The following is a 24,623-nucleotide window of genomic DNA, read 5'->3' on the forward strand; positions in this document are numbered from 1 at the left end:
TAAGGAGAATTACATTTAATGGTTCATTCACTCGTCAAAACATATATCATAGTTCTCCTACGGTTAGTTTATCCTACTCTTGCGTCATCTTGATAGCACAAAACAGAAACCCAATTGTCCTCTTGGCATCTTTCATCCCCAAGAAAAAAACCCATGCATATGCATATGACTTGGCAAACCTCACCACACTCAATCATGATGAATAAATATAATTGCAACTCATGTATTTACTAAAAATTATGATAGAAAAATAGAAGAAAAGATACAAGATGGAAAAATGGGAGAATATACATGATAATAGAAGAACATACAAATAATTTACAACTCCACATATCTACACGTTTATGTTATACAATAATGAGCTTATGATTGTAGCTATAGAAATATTGATTCTACGAAACAAATGCAATTAACACATTTGTAACTATAGACCTAAAGCTACTTATTTGTAACTATAGACCTAAAGCTACTTACTCATACACGAAAAAACAACAAACAATAGAAATCTTAGCGTGAAGTAAAAGCCCCACACATAAAAGGAAATAAAAGAAGCCATATCTTTGATATTAGTAGAACTAGCTTCCCTTGATGTTGGACAAGCCCTCAAATTTGGGGTTTGAAATCTCTCTCTCCTCCCTCCCTCCCTTCCTCCCTCTCTCATTGGTACATGTTTACTTTGTGTTTGTGTTCTTTCTTTCTACTTCAAGAAAGAAAAGGCCCAAACCTAGTGTAAATTTGATCTCTACTGCCTTTCTAATTGTGTGTATATATATGTTAAACTTTCAAATACACCAAATTTACAATTTTAGGTAAATGTGCGTCAAATCTCCTCTCTTTTTTTTGGAATATTAAACACATTATTAAAAGAGCTAGTATATACACCATAAATGCATCTTTACCCATCGCATCTATGCTTTCATTTTCTTAAAGTGGCTAGCCATAACTATGCTAGTGTATAATAGATACTTATCATGGTATCTATGCTTCCATTTTGTTAAAGTGGATGGCTATAACTATGCTAGTACGATAGATTCTTATGGTAGTCGTTCCACTCTAACAAATGGCCATCAAGGTTGATAGTAACTTAGGGAAAAAGAATTGGTTATGGCATAAACCTTGCTCATTTTGGGAAACATTTGAGCTAAGACGTATTAATGATTTTTTCTTATATTATTGCTCATCTTGTGGTATAATAGTGGAGACTACTAATATTGTTATTGTACATTCTTAGAACAATTGAGTGAGAGCTTATTATGACTATGGTAATACGATAATAGATAATATAATCAATAATACCTCAATTTGATAGTAAAGGTCCTCTAGCTAGCATATGTTTGCCACATACAATTAATCTAGATTATCTAATCGACATAGTTGTTAATGCTACTACAATTGAAGTAGCTCAAGGTAATGCTACTAGCTTAGTTAATTTGGCAAAGATTTGGGATGATATTAATGGGCCTTAATGTTTTACAACTACTTATATTATGGCATAAGAATAGCAACTATTGGTGATGTTGAAGAATTTAAGTTTTTAATCTTATTAATGTGACAACATTGATTGTTTAGGGGATAACTAATGCGTTTGTATAAGGTATGCTTATATTGCTATTACAACTATAAGATTAGCTATTAAAGTTGAAATTAACTCAAGATAAAGCTGAACATGTTGATTATATGGTGGAGAATCCAATTAGCAATTGTTGATAGTTAAAAGATCATATATTTATTGGGTTTATAATGAACATGAACTACTAGTCATAATTGATGATTGATGATAACAATTGCTAACTAACATAATAATTGGTAGAAGGTTGGTAAGCGGTGGGCTTGTTTGAGCACCTCTTTTCTTATTTATAGAAGGGCAATGTGAAACAAAGATATTTAATGACTCACTATTGAGTCTTGACACATTTGAGCTTGCATCTGTCCACACTAGGCAACATCAAAAACAAGTATTTAGGGATTGTAACACTTGCAATGCGCATTAACATGGATGGTTCTAACCATTTACTTCGGTATGGATGCAGGTATACTCAAACTTTAGATATCACTGATTTGCTAACTCTTTCTTTATACACTTCTCTTTTCCTTTATATGCTTTATAGTCATTGATATAAAAGATGCTCTTATGACATTTGATTTGAAAAACGTTATTGAGATATCAAGTTTTTTTATTATATATACACTTTCTCCCTAAATTTGCATGATTCCTATTTTTAAAGGGAAAGTTCCACACACACACACACACACACACACACACACACACACACACACACACACACACACACACACACACATTGTGTGTGTAAGGAAAAAGAACAGAGACATGGAGAGGATAGGACTACTTTGACACTCAATGAGTTACAACAACTTTCATCTTTGCATTAAGTTGAACAAAAAATGGAAAGTGTTGCCTTCTTTTGGCTTCATGTGTCTTGATATGTACACCACCATATCATTGCTAAAATGCATTAGATTAGTTTTTGTGAATATAGCAATGCAATGCTATAATAAGCAATATTAAATGTGTATTTTGTGTTGGGAGCATCAGGAGCTTAGCAAAGTTTCCTCCATGTATAGTCATGGAAAGATCTCATTTTCCCATGAATATTGTTGCTTCGAGTCATATGAGGGGTGCCACCATGTACAAGTTCACTTGTTTATTGATTTACATAAATAGCCCCTTTTGGTCAAAATGTGGCAATTGCTTGTTTTCCTAAACCCAATGAGTGAGATCTACATGAAAGAAAGCATGTATATATATTATCATAATGAATAGTAAATTAAAAAAAACGAAAATCTTGGTCAAGATTTATTAGGTGTTCAAGGGAGGATGCATTGAAGGGAAACATGGTATGTGATCCATAGTATTCAAATCAATTTGGAAAAAGAAGACTTTTAACTTTTGGCTTATTTTCTATGATTTCTTTTTGTGTGCTTTAGAAACAAGGTGATATAATCACAAGGATTTGCCACGAATACGAGTATGACCTAAGTAGACTTGTGATTTAATCATCATTGAGAAAGGAGAGGATTTGCCCCACAGATAAAGTGGAAGAGGAAGAATGTCTTTCTTGTTGGTGAAAAGTGTGGGTGGAAAGTGAAGAAGTTAGAAGATGAAGAGGGAGAGAAAGAAAAAGAAAGTAGAGTGATGTCAAGTCAAATCGATCGATGTGTGGTCTAATCTTACTTAAAAACAAGTTTTAACTTAATTAAAAAGAAGAAAACCCCCTAAACAAATGCTATGGCATTGTCTATGGTGGATAGACCAAGAGTTTAGTACTAACTGGCAACTGCTTGAAGGATGGTACATTCTGCAGGAGAGGAATGCTATGCTTTGAAACATGGAAGTTGGCTAAGTTATTTGTCCCTTGGGAGTTTCTATGCTTGTACAAGTTACAACTTTGTCTTGTGTTTGTGTGTGGGTGTGTGTAGTGGTTGGGAAGAGAGTGTCATGCATGTGCTTTCTCTTGTTCCTGGGTAACTGCTCAGTTTCTAGATCCTGAATATTCATAAACAAGTCATAGTTAGGTTATATTTTCCATGTTTGTGAAGAAACCCCAGAAAGAAAGGAAGTTTGACTCTCTCTCTCTCTCTCTCTCTCTCTCTCTCTCTCTCTCTCTCTCTTGTTTATTTATTTATTTATTTAAGGTTCTTGGGTTCTCGAGGATCGCGGTCAATAATAGCTTCATGCGCGACAGACAGACGTAAATATCCGATTTTCAAAACAAAATTTTCCTGCTTCTTTGGATCTTCAAACAAATTGCCACCTTTCTCTCTGTCTCTGCCTTTCTCCTTCCTCTCATGAGTCATGATACTGAATCCTCATATAAAATGTAGCTGTCTCTCTTTCCGCCATCCTTTTCCTCTCCTTCTCTCTCTCTCTCTCTCTATGCATGCATCAGCAGATAATTGCCAGGAGGCCATGTCAAGCTACAGGCACAATCAGCAATATACTGGCCTATATAATTAGGACGACCTGCTCCTCTCCTCCAATCATGCTAGCGGTTCTGCAACACTTAAAGTACTGCAGATGACAAGCAAAAGTGAGGCAAAATGCCTTATATTGATTCTGATGCATGCGAAAGCCCAACCACCTTATCACTTTGGCATATGACAGCCTGCAAAAGATCAGAAACAGAAGACTAAGAAGAGGAAGAAGACGCTGCGGCTGCTGCTTGAGAAGATCAGTACACAGACTAGGAGACACATTCCTGTATGACACCAAATATAATACTACTTGATTTACAGCTCATCCTGCAAGAAGCTGCTGCTGCTGCATCCATGCCTCCTTTTTGGCACTTATACTCTTGTTATATGCTGGCTGCTGCTGTCATCATAGCTATGGCCAACACTAGTGCTTGCTACTCACCTGCAGCCCCATTAACCAGAGTAGTGCCACCAACTGGTAAAATCACCATCCTTTCTCTTCTGTTTAATTCTGCCTTTTCTTATCAAGTGTGCACAGTCGCAGCATAAAATGATATTAAATACAACTCAAGTGGTAACCTTAGTCTGCAGAGGCCTGCGGCTTGCCTCCAGCTGGTGCACTTAGTTCTGGATCAGTCTTATCAGGTCTAAATAATTGCAGCATAAAATTAGACATACAATCCAACTGTCAGTCTTAGCTGCAGAGGCTTGCCCCAACTCCTGTTTCACTTATTTCTGCATCATTCTTGTCAAGTCTAATACATGCAGCATAACATTATGAATACAAATACCGAGTGATAGTCTTAGTCTGCAGAGGCTTGTCCCGACTCCTGCTCGTGTTTCTGCGTTACTCTTATCAAGTCTACATAATTACAGAATAAAAGTATGAATACGACCCAAGCGAGTCTCAGTCAGTCTGCAGAGGCTTGCCCGCTCCTGCACTTAATGGTTCTGCATACGCATAATTATAGCCTATATACTAAACTAGCCAGAACCTTTGTGATCTGAGCTTACATTTCTGAGAAAAGCTTGGTAGCCTTGCTTCATCACTCGGATTAACTTAATGGGTTCTAGTATCAGATGAATATAAATTCTACCGTCAGCGTTATGTCACAGCTTCCTGATCGAGTGCTACATCGATGCAATATCTGAATATAGACCTCTCAATACCAGTTTCCTGCTGCAGCAGGCAATAGGTATTTACTAGTTGAGCACATTACCGGAATTCTATTATGTCTATCATAGCATCTCTGTAATGTGATTTGCTGCAGTGGCAGTAGTCTTGGGCTCTGCATGACTCTGGATGTTAGGATTTTGTGTGCCATTCTTTCTCGGGATATCTGCTGGGCTTTCTCCATTCCTCTGAGACGTATAAGTAATGCTTCATCTTTCGCAATCTTAGATGCTGAAGAGAAACATAATTATATAGAAAGCTCTAAAAGGCCTAATCAGTATATTAAGGTGTAAACAAGAACAAATGTTAACTAGTGCCATTTTTCGAAGGGTTGGAGCTTAATATTGCTGTTGAATTCCTGTGCATAGTAATCATTCATATACCTTCTTGTGCAGATAACTCTCCAGCTACATTGCTGCAACAAGGAGCCCTAGTAGACTCGGCACTTACGCTACAGTCATCAAACCCTTCCACATCTTCAAACGACCATCAGGAGCTCCATTACCCTTCTCTTAATCCTTCTCCTATTCAGGTAATGAATAGGCTGTTTTGTGTGAGCTTCTCTACTTGGCTGCATACCCTGCTTGAATATGGTGGAGTTAGTAAAACAGAACAATTGTTTGAAGATATAAGACATGTTGTCGGTAATCTGCAACCATAGGACTTCTAGGTGACCTCTTCTTACAGTGACATCCCAACAGCCTATAATCCTTGTGCCATATTGTGTGTGCTACCTGTGACATCTCCTGAACTTGGTATCCATCTAATGATATCTATTAAGCTAGTAACTTCTTAGACTGTAAGTTCTTCTATAACTTGTAAGAACTTACTTGTAATGTCTATCTTGCAGGGTGAAGAAAAAGCACATGAGTTCAGCTTGCCTAGAAGATTTGGTTACTTCGACATGGCCCAAGCCTATGAGAGGTTCAAAAGACTATGCCAAAAAGATGCCAATGCATGTAGAAGGCCTACCTTTCACATTCTCCATGCAGTGCCTTCTGGTCCTAACCCTATTAGCAACTACTTACCAGGAATGCTTTATTCCCATAGGAATTCCCCACCACCATCTTGACTAAGCACAAACTTCAAATGTTGTGACCACCTTGTCCATAAGTATGTGACGACCCTTCCATCATACCTTACATTATTCTTTCAATGTTTTCTGGATAACATCTTGAAGGAAAAGGGACATATCAAGATGCCAATACCTCCTCCTATACATGTGATGCACCTCTACAATCACATGCAACACTCTTACCAAGAGACTTGGAAAAAACTCATCAATATGTTTTGGCATTAGTGTCACAAGTGAGGACCAAAGTTTGTAAAAGAGAGGCAATTAGATGGGCACAAACAAAGAAGCATGATTGTTGAACTAATGCACATGTGTCATGCACCTATTCTTGCAAGAGATGTTACGAGCAAGCTATGTTTTTTTGATGCATAGAAGTTCCACTACAATTTATATTACATGGATATTTTACACAATAATTGTACGGTTCTTTATTATTGATAAAGCTTTTGGCATATTTGAAAGGTTGATTATGCACCACAAATACACCACTAGTCCTAGTTGTAATATTGACACGCTACATTTTAGCACTTGTCAATATCCATAAGCTTATTCTTATAATCATTGGGGCAAGAATAGATTAATATATTACATTCCACACCAAACCTTCACAAGACCTTGACATCATTGCATCTTGATCGCTTGGTATTTAATGGAGTGAGCAAGATATGGTATTTTAATTGTAAAAAGGGTGAGAGTGCAATGCATCTTTATGCAAGGATCTAATCATATTGTCCATTCCTAATGTCAACATGTTTAGCTTCCCTCATATTGAAGAGTTTCACTAGCTTTAAGTCACTACAAGGGAATGGGGTGATAGTGTTGGCAATTTGATGCAAAATAGCGGTCTTGCTATCCGTGTCACTATATACATTACTATTAATGTCACAAGCTTACATTTGCGATGCTAATAGCGATGCTTGGTGACACTAATTGTGAAGCAAGTAGTGACACCAATTTGAAAAAAAAAAGCACCAAAAACCCAAGCATAGCATTTGCCACAAACATTGAGATTAGCCCCTTGAGAGGGAGAGGGAGAGGGAGAGGGAGAGAGAGAGAAGGAGAGCTCCTCACCGACATTGCCTTGTACGCGATGAAGAGGGAGAAGTGTGCAAGGGAGAAAGAGGGGAAGCCACGAAGAGGAGACAAGAATTCATCTTCGGGCCTTTGAGGTCGGTACATTGCCTCTTCTTACTTTATTTTTGTGTGCTTTTCTTTTCTTTTTTTTGTTTTTCTTTGTAATCAAATGCATTGAAAGAGAGGGGGAAAGGGAAAGAGGGAGAAGAAGGGAGAGAAAGAGAGAGAGAAAGGGGGGAAGGTAACAAAGAGAAAGAGGAAGAGAGAAACAAGATACGAAGGAAACAAGAGAGGAGAATGAGTAAGAGAAGCAACAAGGGGGAGGGGGGGGGGGGGGGGAGAAACAAAGAGAGATGCAACAAAGAAAGAGAAAGAGAGAAAGAAAGAGAGGGGGAGAGAAAGAGAGAGGGAGAGAGAAGGAAGAGGTAGAAAATAAGGGTGAGTTAAAGAGAGGAAGGAGAGTGAAAAGAAGAGAGAGAGAGAGGGGGAGAAAAAGAGACGAAAAGAGAGAGAAAAAGAGAGATAAAGAGAAAAAAATAGACAGTGAAAGAGATGGAGAGAGAAATAGGGAAACAATGAGAGAATTAGAGAGAATGGAAAGATAGAAAAATAAAGGGAGAGGGGGAAGAAAAGTACAAAGAAAGGTGGGGAGAAAGGGTCTTTCAATGTCTTTGTTTTTAAAAAAAATTATTTTCTATCTTTGATGTTGATTGTAACGAATGCGCTGAGTGAGAGTAGGGAGGGAAGGAGAAAGAGAAATAGAGACAAGAAGGGAAGGAAAGGAAGAGAAAGAAGAAGTGAGAGTGGGAGGGAAGATGGGGGGAGAGAGAGAAACAATGAGAGAGAGGGGGGAGAGAGGGGGAGAGAGAAACAAAGAAGGATGAAGGGAGGCAAATAAAGAAAAGGAAAGAGAGAGAGAAAGAGGGGTAGGGAGAGAAACAAAGAGGGGAATAGATAAAGATAGAGAGACAGGGAGAGAAGATGAATGGACAAAGAGAGATGGAGGGAGGCAAACAAAGAAAGGAAAAGAGGGAGAGAAAGAGGAATGGGGAGAGAAATAGCAAGGGAGATAGATAAAAATAAATAAAGGTAAAGAGAAGGGGAGAGAAAAGGAATTGAGAGTAGAGAGATGGTAGAGAGAGAAATAATGAGAGAGAGAAAGGGAGGGGAGAGAAACAAACAGTGAGAGAGAGAAAGGGAGAGAAAGAAACAAAGAGATGAAGGGAGGTAAACAAAGAAAGGGAAATAGAGAGAGAGAGGGGTGAGGAGAGAAACAAAGAGGGAAGAGAGAAATAGATGGAGAGTGGAGAGATAGTAGAGTGAGAGAAACAATGAGAGAGAGAGGGTGGGAGAAACAAAGAGATCAAAGGAGCCAAACCAAGAAAGGGAAAGAGAGATGGGGAGAGAAACACAAGGAGCTTTTGAACAATTCCTATGTAGGAAAACTTATGAAATGTAAGAAATTATCTCATTTTTCCTTGTGTATGCATACATGGATTCCCTATGTATAAATAGGGAATCACATTCCCCACATCTCATGATAGGGAATCCTAGGCATGCATGCATGATTTCCTTATCTATAACTAGGGAGTTTTATTCCCCACATCTTAAACTAGGTATTTGTAGTCATATAAATAAGGAATCCATTTTCCACCTAGCATAGTAGGGAATTGTAGGTCCTAGAACTAGGGAATTCAATTTGCCACATTTCATAGACTTAGGAATTTCAAATATCTACATCAAGAATATATACTTTATGGGAGATTACAAATAGTCATACCAAGACATAATTTGTGGAAAGTGGTCATCCAACAAATTATACCTAAATTAAGTGGTTACTCAATAACACAACATTTCTTCTCATCCCTTTTTACAAAATTTAGCAAAACTCTTCTACTTACTCTAAAGTTCATTTGAAGGTAGAGCAAGCCTAGTGAAGGTAACTATATTGATAAATAATTAATATTGAGCACCGTGTGACCTAGCTCAATACTTATGAAAATTAGGAACCTATTTTATGTGCCATTTGTGTATCTTCTTCCACACATTTCTAGTGCATGTGCATTGCAAAAAGAGATAAAAATGATCATGTTTTCCATAAGGGTAATGCCCTAAAACAAGCATCAACATATTTGTCTACCTATATGAAAAAATTTAACATAACTAGCCTCCTAAGAAACATAAAACTTATAGAGAATGATGTGACATTCCATCTTGGTAAGGTTAGGCTTTTTTTATTTTCTCACATACATAAGTTTATTGCACTTACTTTGATTATCCCAAATCACATTAGAGTTTAAGGACACATTGCCCACCTTACCTATGATCAATCATATTAATTGAGGTTGGAAAAGTAGCAAGGCAAATGGGTTGGTTTCTCAAGGCATGTGTTAAGGAGTATTCAAAAGTCATTAGCTATAAACATACTCCAAACATAGTACCTAGTTAGTTTATTGTAATCATACAAGTTTTCTAAAACAACTTCACATCCTTTTGAGAATTGATAGGCCAATTTAAGATTTTCATTAATAACAAATATATCCTCTTTGAAGCCCAAAGCATTCAATCAAATAGAGAATTCAAGTGATGAATCTATCCTCAACGAAGACATCTAGTCAATCTTGAGTATTTCAAGCTATGGCTATTGTTTTTCATGTTTGTCATAAGCAAATATCCTCTAAGAAGGAGGCTCCACATCAATGAGTCAAATACAAATTTCTTAGAAAGGGCTTTAATCATTCTTAGTTGGGTTTAGAGAGAGCTAGTTCACTATCTTCCTTGGTTAGTTAGCTCTTCTCTGAGGAAGATAGTGTGTGCTTACAATTTCACAAGATCCAACATGCACTTAGTTGGTATCAACAACAATGTAAAGTATAAATAATATAAATGAGGATCCTCATGAGAGAAACCACAATACACATTATATAGTGGCATGGGCATTTCTAACACCCCCTCTTGATACTTAATAAATGCTATAGTAATAGGTGATTAATGTTAGAACCACGAATGCTGGAGTCTTGCACATACACTAGATGTGCCTCAAAGACAAGACTAAGAATACTCATCAATTATGAAACATGGGTTAAGAAAATAACTCCCTACATGTGGTAGCTCAGCAATGCCCATTAGTTCCTCAAAGCTCCACGAGGACCATTCGATTGTTGTAGCATTGAAAAGGCAACATAATATCGAAGAAGATTCAAGCCTCTAGCTATTGATCATAACAACAAATAGACTCAAAAATCATCCCCAAGAACATTCAGTGACTTCACGAAATCCACTACATCAAATATACACTTCAGAAAAGCACCAATCAACCAAGAACGTGAAGTTGACTTTATGAAATTAAGTGAAAAAAATATGTGCTTGAGAAGCACCAATCAAAAAGTATTCCTCAAGATGAATGTGAAATATTTCATGGGAAGGCACTTATTGCCGGGGGATTTAAAAAAGCAAGCCCCCAATTTGAAGTTTTTTCACAAAATTTTCCAAAACTTGGAGTTTTTCAATGTATTTGCCAAAACTTGGAGTTTTTTCACAAAATTTGTAACTTTATGAGGGATAATCTTGTTACCCATATTGAAAATTTGTATTAAACAAGCTATTCAAGGGACCATTTTTTTCAAACTCTCAAAGTATACTGAAGAGAGAAAAATGAACAAAATTGGGTTTTTACCACACATCTCAAAAAGTACCCTTATCAATCAGACTAATCTCTAAAATTATGAGTCAATCTAAACAAAACACAAAAAGAACTCAATATAGGAAAACATAATTATTTCTCTTGCAACTATTTAGGCAAATTATGAAAGCCACTTATATATAACTATTATATAGTATCGATATGTGGACTTGATAGCAACAAATGTCAATATCTTCCCCATCTTTTTTACTAATCACTCCAAAGCTTCTCATATATGCAATGGTTGTAGGGAGCTTTAACTCTAACATATCTACAAGGGATATATCATTTTCATCCTCTTGTTGAAAAATTTGGCCAAGTATTTGTTCAACCTTTCCAATGGCAAAGGTTGCATCATTTATTGACCACTTCTCATCATAGTTTGTAGCTTTTGACAATGAATCTAGTTTACCATTTGCGGTTCTGAAGGTCTTTCTCATGTCTAGCTCCTCCTGTGTAGGTTTAGGCATGATTTGACTCATGTAGAATTTAAAGAAAACCTTGTGCTAAAAATAAAAATTAGTAGAATTGACTATGGAAAGTGGAAGAAAGAGCAATATGCAAAAGAGAAGCAAATAGTAGAGTTGTTGCATAAGGACGGGAAGCAACCATATCATGGTTTGGTTCAACATCAAACTTGGCCATGGTTTATATCAATAGCAGACTTGCCAATCAAAGGTTAGATGAAACATGGTTTAGATAAAAAATACCCAATTAACAAATGAAAATTAGAAATTAGAACATGGTTTAGATAAAAAACACATTGATAACGTGATAAGGGGAAGCAAACAATTGAGAAGGTGTAACATGGGAAGGAGAAGCAACCATAATATATATTAGAAATGTGACTAGAGTAGATGATACATGATTAGATTCTATGTAATCATGCTTTCCATAATAGGAGTAAAGGACAAAGATCAAGATTACCTTAAGAAAAAAATATCACAATCAACAAAAACGAACTTGGAACATCAATACCAGGAAAAATCAAAATGCTTTGCACACAAAACAAGAATGATTTATAAAGAGATATTTCACATATAAATAGAGTGAAATATAAATAGACAATCCTCTGAGGGGAATTAAAACGAAGTGATCAACAAGCTTTATGAAACAAAATCGAGATTACCTTGAGAAAAAAATTATCACAACTAGAGAAAAATGAAATTTCTTTGCACACAAAATAAGCATGATTTATAATGAGATACATCACCTACAAATAGGTACCCCCCTTAGTGAATACCAAGCTTTATGGATGTATTCATCATAGCAAAAGGCAAACAATAAACTTGCATACTTTTCATAATAGGAGAAGAGGAGCAAGATCTAGATTACCTTGAAAAAAAATTGGCTCAACAAAAATGAAGTTGGAGCATCAAATTAGGAAAAATGAAATTACTTTGCATACTAAATAAGCATAGTTTATAAAGAGATCCCTAACCTATAAATAGATGGCCCCCTCAATGAATCAAAAAAGCATGATCAATAATTCCACTTTTAGATCCTCGTCCAATCATTTCCACAAATGGATAACTGGTCCATGATTAATAATGTCTACTTTTACTAGAGTTTTCATTATGCTCAAAAAGAAAAATACCAAATATGTGGTTCCTTCGCATCATGTATCCAAAATGAACGTCCACCTCCACTTTTTCATATGTCCTTTAAATCTTTCATTCAGAACTGCATGGTCCCCATCTCATTGAACAATAGCCAACATAAAACTCTCAAGTCTTTGATTTGTATTTTATGTGTCGCGGAAGGGCAAGCATAATATTTAAATCAGTTTGCTTAAGGGAAGGTTGATGCATCATCATATGTTGATTTTTGTCCATCCCAAGCACACGAATGTAGACATAATATATGTGCTTGCAGGCCAGGAAGGGTTTACTTTCCAACTCTCTCCTTTGAAAGTCAGGACACATGCAGAAGGGCTCGGGATTGACATGCACCTCATACAAATGCTCTGACATAACATAAAATATGACTTTCTCATTTGCCACCACTACTTTCTCTTCCATGAAAACTACATCCAATGCCTCAACCAATGCAATTTTTCTTTCTGCATCCTTAGAAATACCATGTCTCCATTTTTTTCTTCGCTTACCACTTGAAGAGGTAAGTGGTTCTGTCCCATGGGTCGTAGTATTTTTGGGGGTAGGTGGAATGCCATCATGCTTGAATACAAAACCTCCTTTTATAAGAATTGAAATCTCCTCTGTAGAAGCATTGGTGGCCTTGTCAATAGACCAAATCCTTGGTCGCAAGGGCACATGCTTAACTTGTTTATCAACATCCCATGTATGCTCCACATCATGACTGCAAAACCAGAACCATTGTGCAATAGGCTTACCTTGAAATTCCCTCTCTGACCAAAATGAAGGGCATAGTAGCCTAGGTGATCTACTTTCTATCACATTGCAACACTTCTTTCTATTTATAATACCAAAACATTTTCGTTTGCAATGAACAGGCATTCTCCGGATGGCCCACAAACTTCTATGCATTTTCTCCTCTGAGACAATATTAGTTGGGAGATCCATTTCAATCGGCACTGCATGCACCTCATGGTCCAAGCCCACTTCTGTAGGTTGGTCATTTCTATTTTGAAAATTTATCTTGTGTGGTCGTCCTTTTTGTTTTCTATCCCTTGACTCCATTACATAGCCAGGTTTATGAGAGCTACAACCATCTAGAGTTCTTCTTTTCCTTTGAACTGGTTCTTTGTTTCCAGAAATGAAAGGCTCTCCGTACATGGGGGTGCCAAGAACTACTCCTTGAACTGTTCGGGCTATGAATGCAGGTGAAGGGGTATTTCTTGCAACCACCCTATTAATAAGAGCATCCATGTCGGGACCACTTCCAGAGTATCTTCCAGTTGTGAAGGCCAGTTGCCTTGAACATTGAATATATGAGTTGATCAAGTCAGTGACGCATGCATCATACAAACCAATTTTCTTCTTTCCATCCTCCCCTGCCAACCAACTTGCATGCACACTCTCAGAAAGATTTGTGTTGAGAATACAAGCCCTCTCCCAAGGACTCAAGGAAGCCTGCAACCCAATAAAAAACTCAGCAATTCCTCTTACATGTCTATTTTGTTCTCATGCTTGGGTATTCCCACCCCAATGATATTACTACATGTGTATGTAACAAATAGAAACAAAAAAAAAACATTTACATGTGTAGTACTACCCCAATGGTCTATCCTATTCTCCCACCATTTGATCCATCTCTTCAATGGTACAGTACTATCTCGAGGTAGTCCTACTTGCTGCCACCAATTTTGTATAGCTGTGGCATTCCTCTTGCCCTCTTCAATGGATTTTGAAAGGCGCCACCTCTCACATAAATTCAAGTGATGCTTCTGAAGGTTTGAAGGCACATATTTTGTTGTGTGCTTTTGTAAGATTTGTTCCCAGTGAAACAAACACGATCGCTCTCTTCCTTCCAAAACATTGTCAGGTTCCGCATTGAAAACAATGCGGATCGCCATCCAATTTGCACCGGCATCATCCGCCATAAAACCTGCAAAGTCTGCAAGAGGGTGTCCACACTCGAGCATCACATTATTAAGGCATCTCCAAAAAAGAATTTGTGTTTCTGTATCCTCTTCCTTTGTATCACAAATAGCAATCACCATGATCCCCTTCAAGCTGCAATAAGAAATACAGTGATTAGTAACTAGAATATGTCAATGAAAATTGATAACAAGTAAGGTTCCCGAACAAACCATGGATCGTACACAGAACAAGACATTGTTGCCCAATCATCTATTCTATGTGTAAAGTCAAAGTGAACCCAAGACTTGCAAACGTTTCCATTTCCTAAGCGTCGCATTCGATTAACCAATTCCACTCCAGAGCCGGGTCCTTTAGTAGACATCTTGAAAATGTAACTTTTTTCACCCACCCCTCCTTGCCCTGGAAATCTACTGCCATGAAAAAAAGGAAACATGCATCTTTTTTTCAACTCCAAAATGTTATCAAAGCCATCTCCAACAACACATGTTTCTTTTTTTTTCTGGCATGTCACGATATATTGAACCTGCAACCTCAACAAATGAAAGTTTGTTAAACTAATAACAATGCTACAAACCATAGTTTGGAGACTTGAATAACCGAAACTAACCTCTGATTTTGAGCCAATGGCATCAAGTCCTCCAAAAAGTTTGTAAGCTCTTGTTCTCCCTCCACCATTGAACCATTAGTTGTCAAAGATTCAGTGATAATTTGTTTTGCTACAATCATTTGAATCTTCCTAGCACCACAGTGTCGATTCAGTTGCAAAACTGAGTGAACTAGAGATCTAATTTTTTTAATTGCAGCCATTGAAGTCCCTGGTTGCACATTGTGTGTGTGAGTGCCTACATGAAGCATCAATCTCTCCATGCTTGTGCCCTTTAGCAAAATGTAATAAACTTTGCAATCACAAGTTGCATAACAAGTGACAACTTTACTACAATAGTGACACGTGATTGAATGTTTTTCTTCACTTGCAAGTAGCCCCTTGCTCACTGTGCTATTGAGGTAACCATGAAAATGCATTTTATTATGTTGATTGTTGCTCTCATAGTAAGGACAATTGACTCGATGACATTGTAAGTCTCCAAGGCAATGGTTAATTCTCGAAATAGCATCAGGGAAGATATTAGTTGGATGGGGTCTTGTCCAGACATGACCATCATATTGTTGCTGCATCCCATCCATGTTTGAAGATGTGCCATATATCGGCAGAAGAACGAAAGCAACAGAACCATTGTACTCTCTTGGAATCTCACTAACAAAAAGGGCCTTCACTCATCTGCAATAAAGCCTTCAACTTCTTTCCTCTGGGGCTATTAGCAATCCAAGGTAAAATCTCTTTCTTTATTTGTGAAAATGAATGAGGACTATCAACTCCATCATCTGACTCTGAGTCAATAGTCGGAGTTGAGACGGGTGCACAAAAAGCATTTGTTATAAGTGGCAAAGAAGTTTGAGATGACGTCTCTGCGAAGGAATCGGATGTAATGTCTACAACAGGTCCTAAAAGTGAATGAGCTTATTTGCTATTTTCTACAATGTGTAGTCCTTCATCTTGGTCCATGGTGAAAGTGGTATCACAATGTACTATTTTATACTGACATGAAAGAGAAGAATCGAGGAAAAATTGCTCCGCACCATTGATATCCGATTGGCCATGAACCGCGATCTCTTCACTGTAAGTATCAAGTTGGAAAACAGCATACAAACCTACCAGCTTCCGGTCAGGGGGTAGAAGTGATTGAAGAAAATAAGAGCTCACAAGAATCTTTCCATCCCTCAGGGGCACAACACGTTCCAGTGATTCGGAGCCGATTGACCATTGAAGAGTAACTTCTGGCATCATCTCTCACAAAAGCGGGTTTGAAACTCAGCAAACAATGGAGCTATGAAGGCGAAATATTATATCTAATAGCATGCCTATTGTTTATCAATTTCTTTGAACGTAGAAATAATAGTCCGTTACCCCACCAAATATGGATTAAATGAGCTCTTACTCCATGGGCAAGTTCTTAGTGACGATTGAAGTTGCGAATCAGTCCATTAATGAACCAAATCATTAAAAAAAGTCTACATATTGAAAAATCACAAGATTTAGTTAAATAATTTTTTTAAAAAAACATGTCTTTTCAAAAATAAATCATGTCTTTTCGAAAATCATGTCGTGTTGTAGCACATATTTTTATAAGCACGTTTTATTTTGTCAGATGTCAGGTGCCATCAGCATTTACATTTTTTAGTAAAAAAAATTTCGATGTTCGAGAGAAATATTCTCTCATGATGGATGTTCAATATGCACGTACCGCTTGCCATTGAAAGTTGTGTGTAACGGTTTAAACATATCTTCTTATTTGTCCTTCTTCTTCTTCTTCTTCCTTTTCTCTTTTGTTTCCCTCTTCTTCTCTCCCATTGCAAGTTGGAAGGCATAAAGAAGAAGCAAGAAGGAGAGCAGCCCCTGCAACAAGCTCAAACAAAATCAACATTCTCCATCAAACTCACCGAGTAAGCTCCACACTCCATCCTTATGGCTGAAAATCTATATTTCAAGTTTCATTTTTCCTCCATGGCTGAAAGAAATGGAAGAGCAAGTAGACAATGAGATGACAACAATGGGAGGGGAGAGAAGGAAAGGGGAGGTAGATAAGGAGATGGCAAACTGAAAAAATGGGAGAGGAGGAGACCTTTGGGACACCCGGGGCTGTCTGTGTCAACGCAGACAACTCTCAGGGGTTGGGCGCAGCCCCCTTTGGAGGGAGGAGGAGGAGAGGGAGAAGGCGAGGAGGGGGAATCCTCAGTACCCGCCCGCTGTCTGTGTGAACGCAGACGACCTGGTGGGGGGGCGGGGTACCTTATGAAATGGGGCGGGTAGTGCACAGCCGCCCCCCTCTCAGCCCCTCCTCCTTAAACGACTCCCCTCTCAGTCCCTGCTCCCTAAACCACTCCCCTCTCAGCCCCTCATCCTTAAACCATTGCTCCTCCCTAAACCGCCCCTTAAACCCCCTGGTGACACTAGTAGGGGGGGCTGATGCCCCCCTACACCCCCCTCCATATAGAGTGGGTGTAAACCGCACGAGTCCAAGGCATGAAAAATTAAACCATTTTTAAATCATAAGCAAATCATCCTAAAGAAATAAGTGTGACATGATTTGATTTTTTTGGATTGGGAATTGTCAAACACTCGGCATTGTCTGCGTCAACGCAGACAGAAACAAGGGGTTGGGAGTATCCCCCCTTTGGGGGTGCGGGGGTGAAAATGTGGTCAGGAGGTTCAAATGATTAAGAAAATTTAATACATTTATTAAAACCAAATAACAAATGATATTAAAGTGTGTTGTCTGCATCAAATGGTCATATTTTGGTGGAGATTAATTAATAGAACATGTGATTTAGTTTTGTTGTCTTCGTTTTTAAAATGATTTGTGGTTTGTTTTAGTGCTTCTGAGCATGGCTAGAGGTCGGCGTGGTGGTGGTAGGAGAGGTCAAAGCAAAAGGGGCCGTCCAAGTAAGTCATTCAATCACTCTTTTAAATTTACATATTCTATTCTTAATGGTTAAGCAACTCTTTTAAAGTTCCATATAAATGTTATATTCTATTTTCAAATTATTTTTGTAGATACTCCAATTACAAGGTTAAGATTCGGTCTATGCAATAGACTAGTAAGTATCGATTAAGAATCATCCTCCCATGCATTCTCTGAATCTCCAAATAACAAGGGTGAAAAACCAAGGAAAAAATGTCCTTTCATTGATGACGAAGTGCTTGAGGATAGCATGGATGAAGCAAGCAATGACATTCATGCTGATCCTATGAGCACCCACACTACCACCACGGAGTGTGGTGAAACAACACAGGGGAGGTCTTTAGATTTGCAAACTGTACATGAGGAAAATGAAGAGGTGAATGAGGATAATGCTAATGAAGAAAAGAAAGAGGTCAGTGAGCATGATAGACACATTGGAGAGAATGTCAAGTTTGGGCTTATGTCAGATGTGTTGGCCTCATTTTTTGTAACGAGGTCTACCCTCCTATCCCTTTGTGTAGACTTGTGCCCTATGAGGCTATAAGGCTTGCATCTAGTTCTGCTACATGGTTGATTTCATCTTTCGATAATGCTTTGTATCTCCCCAAAATTTGGAAGAGTGGGGCCCTCTTTGGAGAGAAGTTAACCAAAGGTTTGAAGATGAATTGACTGATGACTGGGCTGATTTAAGAGCGTGCAAGTTTTTGGTATGGGACGGTAATCATAGGTTGAAGACATGGATGCATAGGATAAAGGAAGGTAACTATGCATTGTCTTGCTTTCTCTTGTTTATTATGATGATACTTCCTTCTTTGACTAATTATTTATTTTATTATTTGATGTATGTAGTTTATAATGAAGATATTTCGCGACATGTTAGAGTTCTATGTCAATTCATTCAAGTGGAGAAGAAGAAAGAAGGAGAACTATTGTTAGTATTGGATACTTCAAATGCATAAGTATACTTATCACTATTAACTTTTTCAAATGGGTTAATAGATCATCAATTGTGTGTGAATATTGCCAATAGTTTTTATTTATGTGTGAATCTCAAAATATAAAGATAATTTATGTGTGAATGTCAATATATTTTATTTATACCAATAGGTTTCATTTACGTGTGAATGCCAATAGGTTTCATTTATTAGTTATGTAAATGTGAATAGGTTTTATTTATGTGTGAATCTTAAAATTTAAAGATAATTTTCAATGTTGTAGTGTAACAAGAGCACATGTGAAACCCAACCTAGGCCATGAAATTTTCATGTTCCAAAAGTTTGGCATCGCTGATAAACAAAGCATTTTGGAAAGGATGAGCCCTTCTCAAAGACGGTGGGCTGAAATAGAGTATGAAATTGAGGGAAAAAGTAACCATGGCAATGATCCATGGTACAAGAACCCATGTTTGCTAATATCGTTTTTGGTGTGGAAGGTAAAAAGTTTGGTATAGTATTTTAGTTTTCAGCATAACAAATTGTGGTATCTTGAATTTAACCATAACTAAGAATAGTGTATTGGTTTTTCTATTTAGGATGACTATAACTCTGCCATACTCAAAGAGGAGGCCCGCCTCAAGGAGCTTGCATTGCCAGAGGCAAATTATGAGGCAAAAAGTGTCAAGATTGTGGGAGAGAAGGAAGGAGTCTCACTTGTAGCTTTCTTGGTTGCACAATGGGGAAATACACACAAGGGTGGAGGCTGAAAACAGTTTTCATCTTCTTAGTTGTGTAAGCCAAAAGAACTCTCGTACATAGAAATAGAAGAACCCTATATATGGGTCTCAAACCAAACTCAACTAACTAAGGTGGCATACTAACTGAGCCACGAACTAGAGTAGATAAGGATAGCTGTCATGTAGCTATTATTCATGGGCGGTGTACCAACCGCATCTGCAACTGACAAGTCGGTGACATAAATGCACAACGGTCACCCTGGTATATCACGAGTGGAGCTCGATATCTCAACACTCCCCCTCGAGCTCAATCCCAATTCCTGCACACCAAGCAGGTCTCTGAACTTGTGCAGCTTCTCTGCGCCCAATGCCTTCGTGAATATGTCAGCTACTTGATCCTATATGCTGACATAAACTAGATCAATAAAACCTAGTAAAACCCTCTCCCGCACATAGTGATAATGCACCTCAATGTGCTTTGTTCTAGCATGATAGACTGGGTTATTTGCCAAATGTATACTACTCATGTTGTCACAATAAATGACAACTGGCCCATCTGTAGACTGATGCATATCATAAAGTAGCTTATGCAACAAAGCTACCTCACATGCAGCCATTGCTGCACCCCTGTACTCAGCCTCTATGCTCGACAAGGCAACTGTAGGCTGTTTCTTGCTGCTCCAAGTGACTGCAGCACTCCCAAAAGAGAACACATATCCACTGGTAGATCGTATATCAGAAATACTACTAGCCCAATCAGCATCAGTATATCCATGCAACTGTATCTGAACCCCAGTCTCATAAAATAGTCCATACTGCAATGTGGACTTCACATACCTGAGTATGCGTCTAGCCACATCCAAATGCGGTTTCCTTGGAGCCTGCATAAATTGACTTACCAATCCAACAGCATAGCTCAAATCTGGCCTAGTAATAGTCATATAAATCAAGCTTCCTACTATGCGTCTGTACATAGTAGGGTCTTCCAGAAGCTCACATGCATCTGTGCTCAGCTTCACATTCTGCTCCAAAGGAACTGAAATAGGCTTACAACCTGTCATCCCATATTTGGATAGCATATCCATTCCATACTGCCTCTGCAAGAGCTGTATCCCACTTGGTGATCTAATCACCTCAATGCCCAAGAAATAACGCAGTTCTCCCAAATCCTTCATCTCAAACTTCTGCTTCAATAGCATTTTCACATGAAGGATATCTTCATCACTGTCACCTGTCATAATCAAATCATCAACATAAATGACAAGTAGCATAATACCTTTCTCTGTTTTTCTCACATAAAGTGTGAAATCTGCCTTGGAAATCTGAAAGCCAATAGTGACAAGATACTATCCTATCTTGTTAGACCATGCTCTAGGTGCTTGCTTCAAGCCATACAAGGCTTTCTTCAACCTGCAAACAAACTCAGGATGAATAGCATGCACATAACCTGGTGGCTGCTCCATATAGACCTCTTCTTGCAAGTCACCATGCAAGAAGGCATTCTTTACATCCATCTGATGTAAAGACCATTCCTTTGATGCAGCCATAGCAATAACTGCTCTTACAGTTGCCATCCTTGCAACCGGACTGAATGTTTCTTCATAATCAATGCCATATGTTTGTGCATACCCCTTGACTACTAATCTTGCCTTGTATCTGTTCACAGAACCATCTGCATTGTGCTTCACCTTATAAACCCACTTACAGCCAATTGCATTATTACCTTTAGGCAAAGGTACCAATTCCCATATAGCATTTGCTTCCAAGGCATCCATTTCTTCATCCATGGCTTTCTCCCATTTTTCTTTTCCCATGGCTTGCTCAAAAGATGTGGGTTCTGGTTCCTGTATCACTTTGACTATATATGCATAGTGAATGGCTGTAAATCCATCATATTTCAGCCTATCCACAAGATACCTAACTCTGGTAGACCTGCGCAAAGTAGGTTCACTCCCAGGTGCTCTCAAAACATCCCTGGTCTTCCTTACTCTAGGTGTAACAATAGAAGGAATACCCAACTCATCATCAATGCTCTGTTCTGAGCCACTGGATTCACCATCCACATAAGAGTGACCTGCATTCACATTAAACATGGGCTGATCTACCTTCTCTTTTCCTTTTCGTGATACCTGCATACCACTATTTGCACTGCCTTGAGAAGATTCTCCTGATCTCAATCTGCCTGTCCATGGCAAAGAATGTGAACCACTGCTAGAGGACGCTCCAGGTCCACCAATATTTTGTGACTGCTGCTGTGAATTCTGTGCAGCATTACCATTTTGTGCATCTACATCATCAATCACATTTACTGGTTTATACCAGCTACTCATCTCATCAAAAACAACATCTCTGCTCATTGTAAACTTACGAGTAGAAGGGTTATAACATCTATACCCTAGATGCACTTCTCAGCTTTTGGATCCAACTTGGATCTCAACTCATCTGGCACATGTACATAGGCAATGCAACCAAAAATTTTCAAATGAGAAATATCTGGTTTCCTACCAGTATACCTCTCCTCTGGAGTCATCCCATGTATTGCTGCAGTGGGAGTCCTGTTCATTATATAGACTGCCGTAGCAACTGCTTCAGCCCAGTAAAAATCTGGCAAGTCTTTTTCGTTGAGCATGGCACGAGATACCTCTCCAATATGCCTGTTTTTCCTTTCTGCAATTCCATTTTGTTGTGGGGTATGACTGCATGAATATTGCTGCTTTATGCCATGCTCCTGCAGGAACCTTGCAAACTCATTTGAGAGGTACTCTCCCCCTCCATCTGACCTTAGGCATTTTATTTGCATGCCTGTTTCTTTTTCAACCATAGCTTTAAGAGTTTTGAAATGCCCAAAAACTTCACTTTTCTTTTTCATAAAATACACCCAAACCTTTCTGCTATAGTCATCAATAAAAGTAACAAAATAATGACAGTCTCCAAGAGATGCAGCTTTAGTAGTCCACACATCAGAGTGGATTAATTCCAATGGCTTCTTACTCTCTTGAACATGTCTAGGAAATGGTTTCCTTGCCTGTTTTCCAAACTGACAGGCTTCACATACCTTATGTATTTCTGCAACCTTGAATTTAGGCAATCCTACAACAATATTTTGGGCCTGCATTGATTTAAGTCGCTGTACATTAACATGACCAATGCGTTTATGCCAGATATCAATATCTACAACTACATCGGTCCCATGTGCAAACATTGCTGCACTCAATTCAGACATGTCTGCATCCAACGTAAACATTCTGCCCTTCTTCTTTCCTTTTGCTATCAAGCGACCTTTATTTTTCATATCCTCAACAAAGCATCGATGAGGATTAAATCTGACCTGCAAGCCCTGCTCAACCATTTGACCAACAGAAACCAGATTCTTGGTGATATTCGGGACATGAAATACATCGGACAAGTATTTCTTTTTCCCATCCTGCATAGACAAAGGAATTTTTCCAATCTGCACAATAGGATGCGCAGTATCATCACCCGTCTCCACAAATCCTGGTTTTTTCATTTTCCTTGCATCCTCCATCCATTCTGCATGACCTGTCATGTGGTTTGATGCACCTGAGTCAACATACCATACATCATTGCTTTCTTCTACACTTGTCACAGAATTGTTCATGTGCTGCACTATAAACAAATGCTCATTTCTGTCATCACCCTGTCTACTAGAAGATGCATAATTTCCTTGTTGCAATTTTCCATTCATGATGTCATTCTGCTTTTTATAGCAGCCTTTAGCCATATGACCCATTTTACCACAGTAGTGGCATTCAACATTACTGTTTGCATTTTGGCATCTTTGCCATTCACCACGACCTCTTTGGCTTCCCCTGCCTCTAGAGTTGCCACGTCCTCCTCCATAGGACTGGTTTTCTTGAGTTTGCTGCATATTCTGATTTCTACCACGGCCTCCAAATCGGCCTCCTCTACCTCTGCCTCTACCTCTTCCAACATTTGAGTAGAAGACAGTTTCTTTTGAAGTTCCTCCTGAAGAAGATGCACCGCCATTTCTTTGCTCCTCAGAAATTAGAAGAGCAATCAACTCCTCAAAATCAGGAAATCTTTCACGAACTGAAATGGATGTTCGAAACTGTGCATAATCCTTTCCTAGACCATTCAAGGTCACGGAAACTAAATCATCATCTTCCACTGGCAACCCAATGGAAGCAAGTGCATCTGCAATCTTCTTCACCTTCATGTGGTAGTCATTGATGCTCATATTTTCTCTTTGCACATTATGCAACTCTTGCTTGAGCTGCATTTTCCTGGCTTGTGTATTTGTGATATACATTTTTTACAAAGTGTCCCATGCCTCCTTTGGCGTACTTGCATCTTGAATATGCACAATCATAGAGTCTGAAATGCTGATAGACAGCCAATACATAACTTTCCTGGCTCTCTCATGCCATGCTTTAAATGCCTACATTTGCTGTTGATTGAGAACATCAGGAAGAACTGGTTCTTCTTCATTTCCTGCAACAAATTCCCAATATCCTTTTCCCATAAGGAAATTCGTCATTCTAAACTTCCATACTTGGAAGTTGTTCTTGTCAAGCTTTTCAGTGACAATCTGTGAAAGAGAATCAGACGCCATTACAGAACACTGCAAAAAATTCTGTCACTGCAAAAAACACAGCTTCACCCTCACAAGGGCAAATCTGCAAAACTGGCGAAAGTGGTATTTGACCACACAGTCACTTCTTAGTGATGATTTTGCATCAACAGGCAACAGGGATGATTCTGTAACTCCCAATATCTCTGCGCACAGGCATACGATGCAATTTCTGCAGTAACTTTTCACTGACCTATAGAACAACGGTCGCACAACATAAAACTGGGCCTTTTCCTGAGTGCGTGCAAAAAAGTTCCGCCTCCAAAACAGGCCCCGAAATGGCCTCAAATCAAAAAAACAGGGTCACCAAGGGCTAAAGCCATCTCCCGCAGCATATACTGCCCTCTTGCTTCACC

At 38.5% G+C, this 24,623-nt stretch overlaps 1 protein-coding gene across 1 annotated transcript; it reads left to right on the plus strand.

Annotated features, from left to right (window-relative positions):
- The first annotated feature begins 3,801 nt into the window (after positions 1–3,801).
- Positions 3,802–6,523, plus strand: LOC148019640 (uncharacterized). Its single transcript, XM_087700817.1, has 3 exons — positions 3,802–4,411; positions 5,503–5,639; positions 5,958–6,523. Exons 1-3 carry the CDS (start codon positions 4,222–4,224, stop codon positions 6,177–6,179), a joined length of 549 nt encoding a protein of 182 aa, XP_087556943.1. The 5' UTR covers positions 3,802–4,221; the 3' UTR covers positions 6,180–6,523.
- Positions 6,524–24,623: the final 18,100 nt, after the last annotated feature.

The sequence above is a fragment of the Lygodium microphyllum genome, chromosome 19 (assembly GCF_053477565.2).
Source record: "Lygodium microphyllum isolate KBCC chromosome 19, Lygodium_microphyllum_v1.1.10, whole genome shotgun sequence".
NCBI lineage: Eukaryota > Viridiplantae > Streptophyta > Polypodiopsida > Schizaeales > Lygodiaceae > Lygodium > Lygodium microphyllum.